Raw genomic sequence first — 11,613 nt, forward strand, 5'->3', positions numbered from 1 at the left:
CAACAGAATATGTGTAAGGCTATTTCCACCCAGTTCTTTTGATGGAGTAGTCAGGAGACTTTTCTTAAAATCAAAAGTATTTATTACAGCAAAATTGAATGTGCAATACAGAGCTCTGGGCCTGAATCCTCTGTCCCTAACCAACAACAAGTGTTCAGTCAGTTCGGATGGAATCAGACCGCTAACTGTTCCTGACCCAGTCTTCTTATACTCTAACAGTGTGTATAGCTATCTATCTAGGCTGGCCGCCCCCTCCGGTGCTGCGTTGGTCCGCTCTCCTCTGTCACAGCTGATGTTTTGTCATTATCGCTCACGTAGGAATGACTTCACCCCTGCAAAGCAAGATTAGAGACTGCACACACAACAAGCTCATGTTCTTTACTGATTATGGCTTATGTCAAAAACTATCTGTACCTTTATTATCAAAAACTGTCTGTACTTTGATTATCAATCACTTTATGTCTTGATCATCCTTGCATTCAATCATATGAGTAATAAGTAGAATAAAGCATAAGCTCCTTCTTATTGATTCTGGACTTTTCTACTCTTTGTTTCATTACAGTCACACTGTGGTAATGACCTTCCTATTCCTCAGAACCAATACAACTCTTAAATATGCACACTTAGCAAATTATGAAACACACCATTTCCCACAATCCCCCCTTTTGGCCTAAGCCAACCTTAGGCCAACACAAATTCACACAACTGAGGATACAGCTGCTGGCTCGTCGTCGTCTCTCCACTGTTCGTTGGGTTTATCACCTTTCAGAAGGAGCGGCATTTGGAGACCTCCCTGTGGTATTTGAGGTCCGAGAGTCGTCTGTATCATCCTGGTACAAAGAGATCTAGCAAATGGTATGCAACAACATCCAATACTGACAAGTATGGTGACAGCAATTAAAGCACCCATCATAAAGCTTCTGATTATACCTCCCCATCGTCCAAACCATGAATCCAGTCAGTCCTGTAAGGGATCCTTTACCCCCGAGTGCTCCTTCAATTCAGCAGACAGTGCTCTTAATCCTGCTAGGACTTTTGTAACAGAACCATCTGGAGCAGTGTTATTAGGTATAAATGTACAGCACTGATCACCAAACATAGCGCAAACACCCCCTTTTTCTGCTAACAGAAAATCCACTGCCATCCTGGTTTGATAAGTCATCAGGGATGTTGCATGTAATTGCTCAGCCACGCCCTGAATGGCGTCTCTCGTTAGATTGGTAAGTCTCTGCATGTTGTAATGAATGTAATTAATCCTATCCACATTCTTATTCAGGGTCACCCATATGAAAATGGATTCCCATCCAGCTGCAATTTGGTTAGTTAGTTTGTATTCGTCAGGTACTCCTCTGGGCACACCTATGGCATCTATATATACTGGGCTTCTATTCCCGTGGCTGTTAGTCTGGCTCTTTGGTTGGTCTGTCTTGTGCCCTTCTGCAATGGAATTTTATCGGAAGCCCAGAAAATTGCTTTTGAGGGGGTAATCCACCGTAAGACCGGTTTATCTCTATTATGATCATGTAAACGTACAGAGACATACCAATCCACCGTTCCCTCAGGTGGGCCGCATGTGAATGTTCTATCCTTTGTCCGGATCTCTTGGAGGATGTTTGGGTTTCTGTGAGGGAAGACACTTCTTCCAGTTTGGTTATGGTTCAGCAGGTTCTGGCTGGTTTCATTTCTGGAGAGAGGGTTTTCACACAAACAAAAATTAATGACACAATGATTATACTTATGACCCCTAAAATCCCCACAGTTTCCCATTTCTTCTCCATGATGATTATACGTTCTTAACACTTCACCTGTTCTTTACAACCCTCTATGGGGCACTTAAATTCTCCCCCTTTTGTACAAGGGCAATTGTTTCCTTTCTGATCCGACAACAACAATTCCCCCAGGTAAAACTTCACTCCTTGTCCTTTATGAGTGAACCACCTGCGTTGATCACACAGTTGTACTGATATGTTATGCAAACATGTGTACACTTCAACTGTAAGTGTTCCCCAGTGATATATGTCCTCTGTAACGTTTCTCGGTTTACCAACCTCTTCTATCAGTGTGTGTTGGTGCATCAGACCCCTGATGTCATGCACTTAAGTCTTTCCTTGTTCCTTCCCGGCTCCTCTGTGGTTCCTGAGCAGGAACACACATACTCCAGTGATACCAGGTGTCACCTCTTCCTCTCAGCCTTACTGCATGTGACGTCCTCTCTGTCACTTGGAATGGTCCACTCCAGAGAGGTTCTGACCACTTCCGTTTGAACACCTTGAGTAGAACCCACTCAGCCGAGTTGGGTTCTTGATTTTCTTTCACCTCTTCGCGTTTGTCTGTCACCTGTGTAGAGAAAGCTGTGACAAGTGCCGTTAGTTGGTCAAAATAAGGCTTGTACCCTATTTGTTTTTCTCCTGCTGAAATTTCTAGGGGTTCTCTAGGTCCTGGAAACTGCCGGCCTGTAGATAGCTCAAAAGGAGTGAACCCTGTGCTCCTGTTTATTGTACTCCTGACCGACATTAATGCCACAGGTAGTGCGTCAAGCCATGTCATACCTGTGTGAGCACATGTTTTAGCCAGTTTTCCCTTCAAATTTTGATTCATCCTTTCCACCTTGCCTTGAGACTGCGGGTGATAAACAGTGCCAAATGCATGTTGTAAACCTAACATTTGTTCCACTGCTCGCAGGTCTTTGTTCTTAAAGTGTGCTCCATTATCTGATCTTATCCGTCGGGGGAACCCATGTGTTGGAATGTAATGGTTTATCAAGCATTTTATCACAGCTTTACTGTCTTCCTTTGTTGTAGGCCAAGCCTCAGGCCAGCCAGTGTAGGAGTCTACAGCTACTAACAAATACGTGTACCCTCTGACTCTTGTAACCATGTCTGTATTGTCAATGACTATTTCTTGGCCTGGTCTGTTTACTGCAGGAAATCGCCCTGCTTCAGGTTTCACAGTTGGTTTAGGGTTATGTTCTGTACATATTCTGCAGTCTTTCATATACTGGTTGGTCATCTCTGTCATATATGGATGCCACCAATATTGGAGATTTTTTCGCATTTGTACACTATTTACATGAGCTAGGCCATGCACCTGTTGGAGTAACACCTTTTGCCATGGTGTAGGAAGAACTGGGGTTCCTGCCTCTCCTTTCCATACTCCATCCTCATCCACTTTTGCCCCTTCTTCTCTCCACATTGTTTTTTCTTCTGGGGATGCTCTGTTCTGTGCCTCTTTTAAAGTCTGTGTAGTTATTTCAGGTAGGATTTCTGTTACCTGTTTCTCAGTTTGTATCATTACCAAGTTGGGAGTGCATCCACTTACTCTCTTGGCTGCCTCATCTGCTGCTTCGTTTCCTTGTGCTATGGCTGTTCCTGCCTTGTCATGGCCTCTACATTTTACTACTGCGACTTCTCTGGGCAGTAGGAGTGCCTCTGCTAACTCCCTCATTTCTTCCCCATGTTTTATTGTTTTTTTGGCGGCTGTTATAAACCCTACTCTTTTCCACTGGGGGAGCTCTATGTGCACTTCGCTTACTACATAGGCTGAATCAGTGTTGACTCTTTTGTCCTTACTCTGTTTCAATGCTTTGATTACTGCTGTGAGTTCAGCTAGCTGAGCTGATTGTTTGTGTGTTAGTGTTCCTGTCTCTACCTCTTCTATTCTCTCTCCTACCTGCCTCATCACTGCATATCCTGCCTTCAGTCCTTCTGCGGGATGTCTGTAACAACATCCATCTGTAAACAAGACTTCCTGTTCTCCTTCTAGTGGCACTGCTGAGAGATCTATTCTGATTTTCTCAGTGGTTTTGACCTTCAGTTCACACTCATGTGGCTCTCCCTCTCCCATCTGTTCTGCCATGTTGATTCCTTCATGTGTGTATGTGATGTTTGGTGCAGAAAGGATTTTCTCCATTCGTGTTTGTCTCAGTGACGTCATGGTAAATGCTGCTGAGTTTACAAATGCCACTACACTATGTGTGGTGAGTACTGTGAGTGGGTGGCCCATGACTATGTGTGCTGTTTTCTGCAGGATTTTTGCCACTCCAGCTGCGTGTCTTGTACATGGAGGATGTCTTTTTTCAGTATCATCTAAAATGACACTCACATACACACGTGGACAAAATTGTTGGTACCCCTCAGTTAAAGAAGGAAAAACCCACAATTCTCACTGAAATCACTTGAAACTCACAAAAGTAACAATAAATAAAAATTTATTGAAAATTAAATAATCAAAATCAGCCATCACTTTTGAATTGTTGATTAACATAATTATTTTAAAAAACAAACTAATGAAATAGGGCTGGACAAAAATGATGGTACCCATAACTTAATATTTTGTTGCACAACCTTTTGAGGCAATCACTGCAATTAAACGATTTCTGTATTTGTCAATGAGCGTTCTGCAGCTGTCAACAGGTATTTTGGCCCACTCCTCATGAGCAAACAGCTCCAGTTGTCTCAGGTTTGATGGGTGTCTTCTCCAAATGCCATGTTTCAGCTCCTTCCACATATGTTCAATGGGATTCAGATCTGGGCTCATAGAAGGCCACTTTAGAATAGTCCAATGCTTTTCTCTCAGCCATTCTTGGGTGTTTTTGGCTGTGTGTTTTGGATCGTTGTCCTGCTGGAAGACCCATGACCTGCGACTGAGACCAAGCTTTCTGACACGAGGCAGCACATTTCTCTCCAGAATGCCTTGATAGTCTTCAGATTTCATCGTACCTTGCACACTTTCAAGACACCCTGTGCCAGATGCAGCAAAGCAGCCCCAAAACATTACTGAGCCTCCTCCATGTTTCACCGTAGGGACAGTGTTCTTTTCTTCGTATGCTTGGTTTTTGAGTCTATGAACATAGAGTTGATGTGCCTTACCAAAAAGCTCCAGTTTGGTCTTATCTGTCCAAAGGACATTCTCCCAGAAGCTTTGTGGCTTGTCAACATGCATTTTTGCAAATTCCAGTCTGGCTTTTTTATGAGTTTTTTTCAGCAGTGGTGTCCTCCTTGGTCGTCTCCCATGAAGTCCACTTTGGCTCAAACAACGACCAATGGTGCGATCTGACACTGATGTACCTTGGCCTTGGAGTTCACCTTTAATTTCTTTGGAGGTTGCTCTGGGCTCTTTGGATACAATTCCAACGATCCGTCTCTTCAATTTGTCATCAATTTTCCTCTTGCGGCCACGTCCAGGGAGGTTGGCTACTGTCCCGTGGGTCTTGAACTTCTGAATAATATGAGCCACTGTTGTCACAGGAACTTCAAGCTGTTTAGAGATGGTCTTATAGCCTTTACCTTTAAGATGTTTGTCTATAATTTTTTTTCGGATGTCCTGGGACAATTCTCTCCTTCGCTTTCTGTTGTCCATGTTCAGTGTGGTACACACCTTTTCACCAAACAGCAGGGTGACTACTTGTCTCCCTTTAAATAGGCAGACTGACTGATTATGAGTTTGGAAACACCTGTGATGTCAATTAAATGACACACCTGAGTTAATCATGTCACTCTGGTCAAATAGTTTTCAATCTTTTATAGAGGTACCATCATTTTTGTCCAGGCCTGTTTCATTAGTTTGTTTTTTAAAATAATTATGTTAATCAACAATTCAAAAGTAATGGCTGTTTTTGATTATTTAATTTTCAATAAATTTTTATTTATTGTTACTTTTGTGAGTTTCAAGTGATTTCAGTGAGAATTGTGGGTTTTTCCTTCTTTAACTGAGGGGTACCAACAATTTTGTCCACGTGTGTAAAACAATCTTTTCTTTTTTCTGTCTTTTGGTTTTTCTCCGCTGACTAATTGAGTTACAGCTACTTCCCACTGTTTTTCCAAGGACCAAATGTCCTTTTTTGGCTCTTCTTCTGCCATATTTGATCAGAATGCGTACTACAGGGTGTGTGTTTGACAAGTATCAATGCTTCTTGAGCCAATTCAGAGTCCTCAGAAATCAAGCTTCTGGAATACACTATTGTATTCCGGATTTCTGCTGGGGGTTCTAATCCCAGGACTGAGAATCGTTTTAGAGTTACCGTCAAATCACACCTAGAACCTAATGAATGGCTCAGTAACCTATTTCAACTGACAACAGCTTTATGTTTACACTGTTAGGTTTCAGGCTGTCCGCTGATTCGGTTACTTTTCATTCCATTTATACATGAGCTCCTCATTCACACTCTCTTTCACACTCTCTGAGATGCCATTACACCAGGCAGTACTGTTCACTTTATCTCAGTGAGGTTCCACAAGACATGAAGACTTTATTACATAAAAACCGGTTGTCCACTTCATTCACTTTTTTAGTCACTGGCTTTCATCACTGTTTTTTGTGTTTTTATATTTTTATTTTGCAAGCTTTTAGAGGGGAACTACGTCCTCAGGGCTTCTAAACCCAGTATTTTCAACCACTCATCAGCGATCCAGGCTTATACCAAACCGTCCAGGTCTATTTGCCAGCCTAAGAAACTGTTGCCTAACAGGGATTACATTACACTTAGGGTTGCAGAATAAACCCTCTGCTCTATCCACCTTTTGGAGGGACTCCTAAACCCCCCGGGTCTTCTAACCCAGAACAGAGTATCCAGCCAGAGATTCTATCCTCTGTGGATCAGTGACTTTTTTCATTCCATTAACCTTAGTACTTCATCATTTTCATTTCTTCCAGAACCACATTCAATTTTGTATACTAGGACAGACAGTTGGAGATTTGACAACAGTATTTTAGAATGTCCAATAGCAGAACTTTGATATTAACAGGTGTCTGCTTACCTTTTTATTGGGGCCCCGTGTTGTCAAAAATCCTCTGGATGTCCGTTGGTTATTCAAAGTCTTTGTTCTGGTTGGTTCTCCTTCTCCATCCGGGTCACGGCACCAAATTGTTGGAAATCAGCCTATCCTACAATTAAACAAACCAACAGAATATAAGGCTATTTCCACCCAGTTCTTTTGATGGAGTAGTCAGGAGACTTCTTCTTAAAATCAGAAGTATTTATTACAGCAAAATTGAATGTGCGATACAGAGCTCTGGGCCTGAATCCTCTGTCCCTAACCAACAACAAGTGTTCAGTCAGTTCGCATGGAATCAGACTGCTAACTGTTCCTGACCCAGTCTTCTTATACTCTAACAGTGTGTATACACACGTGGACAAAATTGTTGGTACCCCTCAGTTAAAGAAGGAAAAACCCACAATTCTCACTGAAATCACTTGAAACTCACAAAAGTAACAATAAATAAAAATTTATTGAAAATTAAATAATCAAAATCAGCCATCACTTTTGAATTGTTGATTAACATAATTATTTTAAAAAACAAACTAATGAAATAGGGCTGGACAAAAATGATGGTACCCATAACTTAATATTTTGTTGCACAACCTTTTGAGGCAATCACTGCAATTAAACGATTTCTGTATTTGTCAATGAGCGTTCTGCAGCTGTCAACAGGTATTTTGGCCCACTCCTCATGAGCAAACAGCTCCAGTTGTCTCAGGTTTGATGGGTGTCTTCTCCAAATGCCATGTTTCAGCTCCTTCCACATATGTTCAATGGGATTCAGATCTGGGCTCATAGAAGGCCACTTTAGAATAGTCCAACGCTTTTCTCTCAGCCATTCTTGGGTGTTTTTGGCTGTGTGTTTTGGATCGTTGTCCTGTTGGAAGACCCATGACCTGCCACTGAGACCAAGCTTTCTGACACTAGGCAGCACATTTCTCTCCAGAATGCCTTGATAGTCTTCAGATTTCATCGTACCTTGCACACTTTCAAGACACCCTGTGCCAGATGCAGCAAAGCAGCCCCAAAACATTACTGAGCCTCCTCCATGTTTCACCGTAGGGACAGTGTTCTTTTCTTCGTATGCTTGGTTTTTGAGTCTATGAACATAGAGTTGATGTGCCTTACCAAAAAGCTCCAGTTTGGTCTCATCTGTCCAAAGGACATTCTCCCAGAAGCTTTGTGGCTTGTCAACATGCATTTTTGCAAATTCCAGTCTGGCTTTTTTATGAGTTTTTTTCAGCAGTGGTGTCCTCCTTGGTTGTCTCCCATGAAGTCCACTTTGGCTCAAACAACGACGAATGGTGTGATCTGACACTGATGTACCTTGGCCTTGGAGTTCACCTTTAATTTCTTTGGAGGTTGCTCTGGGCTCTTTGGATACAATTCCAACGATCCGTCTCTTCAATTTGTCATCAATTTTCCTCTTGCGGCCACGTCCAGGGAGGTTGGCTACTGTCCCGTGGGTCTTGAACTTCTGAATAATATGAGCCACTGTTGTCACAGGAACTTCAAGCTGTTTAGAGATGGTCTTATAGCCTTTACCTTTAAGATGTTTGTCTATAATTTTTTTTCGGATGTCCTGGGACAATTCTCTCCTTCGCTTTCTGTTGTCCATGTTCAGTGTGGTACACACCTTTTCACCAAACAGCAGGGTGACTACTTGTCTCCCTTTAAATAGGCAGCCTGACTGATTATGAGTTTGGAAACACCTGTGATGTCAATTAAATGACACACCTGAGTTAATCATGTCACTCTGGTCAAATAGTTTTCAATCTTTTATAGAGGTACCATCATTTTTGTCCAGGCCTGTTTCATTAGTTTGTTTTTTAAAATAATTATGTTAATCAACAATTCAAAAGTAATGGCTGTTTTTAATTATTTAATTTTCAATAAATTTTTATTTATTGTTACTTTTGTGAGTTTCAAGTGATTTCAGTGAGAATTGTGGGTTTTTCCTTCTTTAACTGAGGGGTACCAACAATTTTGTCCACGTGTGTAGCTATCTATCTAGGCTGGCCGCCCCCTCCGGTGCTGCGTTGGTCCGCTCTCCTCTGTCACAGCTGATGTTTTGTCATTATCGCTCTCGTAGGAATGACTTCACCCCTGCAAAGCAAGATTAGAGACTGCACACACAACAAGCTCATGTTCTTTACTGATTATGGCTTATGTCAAAAACTATCTGTACCTTTATTATCAAAAACTGTCTGTACTTTGATTATCAATCACTTTATGTCTTGATCATCCTTGCATTCAATCATATGAGTAATAAGTAGAATAAAGCATAAGCTCCTTCTTATTGATTCTGGACTTTTCTACTCTTTGTTTCATTACAGTCACACCGTGGTAATGATGCTCTTGACCTTCCTATTCCTCAGAACCAATACAACTCTTAAATATGCACACTTAGCAAATTATGAAACACACCATTTCCCACACCACCTCTACTTTCACATTACGCTGCATCTCCCTGTACTCCTGTCTACTCTCTTCAGTCCTCTCAGTGTCCCACTTCTTCTTAGCTAACCTCTTTCTCTGGATCCACTCCTGCACCTCCTCATTCCACCACCAAGTCTCCCTATCTCCTTTCCTTCCAGATGACACATCAAGTACTCTCCAACCTGTCTCCCTGTTCACATTTGCTGTAGTTGTCCAGTCATCTGGAAGCACCTCCTGACCATCCAAAGTCTGTCTCAACTCTTTCCTGAAAGTCATACAACACTCTTCCTTTTTCAGCTTCCACCATTTGGTCCTCTGCTCTGCCTTTGCCCTCTTCATCTTCTTCACCACCAGGGTCATCCTCATAGGCGTCAGTTTAGGGGGGGACGGTGGGATGTGTCCCCCCCACTTTTTGTCAGGGGTCATTTTGTCTCCAACACATTCAAATTCTTCACATGTAAGCCGTTGTAAACCCAGTTATTTTCAGCAGTATAGAAAATTCCGACGCTCCTGAACGCACCATCCGCACTCGGCGGAGAGTTGCACAGACATGCAGCACACCTTCGTGAGGTTAAAAAAAAAACGTGCAGATGCTAAATTTGCGCCCGTGCCAAGTGGAAGCTCCAACCAGAGGCATGCAGGGGCAAAATTTCGGTCCGGGAGAATTAGTACTATAGTGGCCCACAGACCTCTCTACCTGTAAGTACCAATAGCTCAACAGGTTGAGCCTCTGCCTTTGGTGTGGTGGTTGTGAGTTCAAGCCCAGCTTGTAGCATTTTGCCGCCGTTCTTCGACATTTTCTCAAAGTGCTGTGGTCTCCATCCCCCCCACTTTTAAAAACAAACTGACACCCTTGGTCATCCTACACACCACCGTCCTGTTTGGCTACACTTTCATCTACCACTACTTTGCAGTCACTGATCTCCTTCAGATTACACCATCTACACAAGATGTAGTCCACCTGTGTGCTCCTACTTCTACTCTTATAGGTCACCCTATGTTTCTGCCTCTTCTGGAAGAAAGTATTCACTACAGTCATTTCCATCCTTTTTGCAAAGTCAACCACCATCTGTCCTTCTGCGTTCCTCTCCTGGATACCAAACCTGCCCATGACCTCCTCATCATCTCTGTTTCCTGCACCAACATGTCCATTGAAGTCTGCACCAATGACAACTCTCTCACTTCTAGGGATGCTCTGCATCACTTCATCAAGGTCCAACCAGAATTTCTTCTTCTCCTCCAGCTCTCATTCTACCTGTGGAGCATACCCACTAACAACATTGAACATCACACCTTCGATTTCTAGCTTCAGGCTCATCACTCGATCTGACACTCTTTTTACCTCCAGGACATTCCTAACAAACTCCTCCTTCAAGATAACTCCTACTCCATTTCTCGTCCTATCTACACCATGATAGAACAACTTGAACCCTGCTCCTAAACTTCTAGCTTTACTACCGTTCCACCTGGTCTCCTGGACACACAGTATGTCCACCTTCCTCCTCTGCATCATGTCAACCAGCTCTCTACCTTTTCCATAGTTCCAACATTCAAAGTCCCTACTCTCAGTCCTAGACTCTTGGTGTTCCTCTTCTTTCTCTTCCTACGAACACACCTTCCTCCCCTCCTTCTTCGACCAACAGTAGTCCATTTTCCACCGGCACCCTGTAGGTCGACAGCACCGACGGCGGTCGTTGTTAACCCGGGCCTCGACCGATCCGGTATGGAAGTCATACATTTGATTCGCATGATTGATTTGGCCAAAGTTTTACGTCGGATGCCCTTCCTGCCACAACCCTCTGTATTTATCCGGGCTTGGGACCGGCACAATAAGACACTGGCTTGTGTCCCCTTGCAGACAAATAAGCTAAATCAGCAAACAAACACATATATTAAAATTAAGCCAGTCGATTTTGATTTTGCTAAAGTCGATTTTGCTGTTGCTAAATTCCTTCCACTATAAATTGATGAGGAAAAAAACAAAACAAAACAAAAAAGAACTGCTTGACATGAATTTTATAAACCTCTTCAGGAGCATCTGGCATCTTCACCATCATGAGTAGATGGTGATAATTCATTTCAATTTAAGTCAATTCAGAGTCACCAAAGGCACATAGAGCAGGCACACCAAACAGTAAACAGCTGCACAAGAGTATTAGCGGTCATTAAAATTAAATTCAAAATAGAATAAGCTGAGATGAAGTAAAATGTTGAATTGACAATAATACTAATAATGAACCTGAAGCTCTCTCCGTATTAAACTGTTGTGACACTTTGGTTCTCCCTGTGATTTCTTCTTTCTCACCCCTTTTTCAGGTCCCAATCACTTAAAATACACTTCCTCTTGAGTGACAGCTTTACCACCGTTCAAAAGTTTGGGCTCAACTAAATATCCTTATTTTTGAAAGAAAAGCAT

The 11,613-nt window shown here is 42.4% G+C and overlaps 1 protein-coding gene across 1 annotated transcript; it reads right to left on the minus strand.

Moving 5' to 3' along the window:
- Nucleotides 1-319: 319 nt before the first annotated feature.
- LOC127535005 (uncharacterized) lies at nt 320-4,164 on the minus strand. The gene is made up of 2 exons (XM_051951664.1): nt 2,049-4,164; nt 320-1,684 (listed from the first exon to the last, which is right to left on the minus strand). The coding sequence occupies exon 1, from the start codon at nt 4,000-4,002 to the stop codon at nt 2,089-2,091; it is 1,914 nt and encodes a 637-aa protein (XP_051807624.1). The 5' UTR covers nt 4,003-4,164; the 3' UTR covers nt 320-1,684; nt 2,049-2,088.
- Between the last annotated feature and the right edge of the window lie 7,449 nt (nt 4,165-11,613).

This window comes from Acanthochromis polyacanthus, chromosome 8, assembly GCF_021347895.1.
Source record: "Acanthochromis polyacanthus isolate Apoly-LR-REF ecotype Palm Island chromosome 8, KAUST_Apoly_ChrSc, whole genome shotgun sequence".
NCBI lineage: Eukaryota > Metazoa > Chordata > Actinopteri > Pomacentridae > Acanthochromis > Acanthochromis polyacanthus.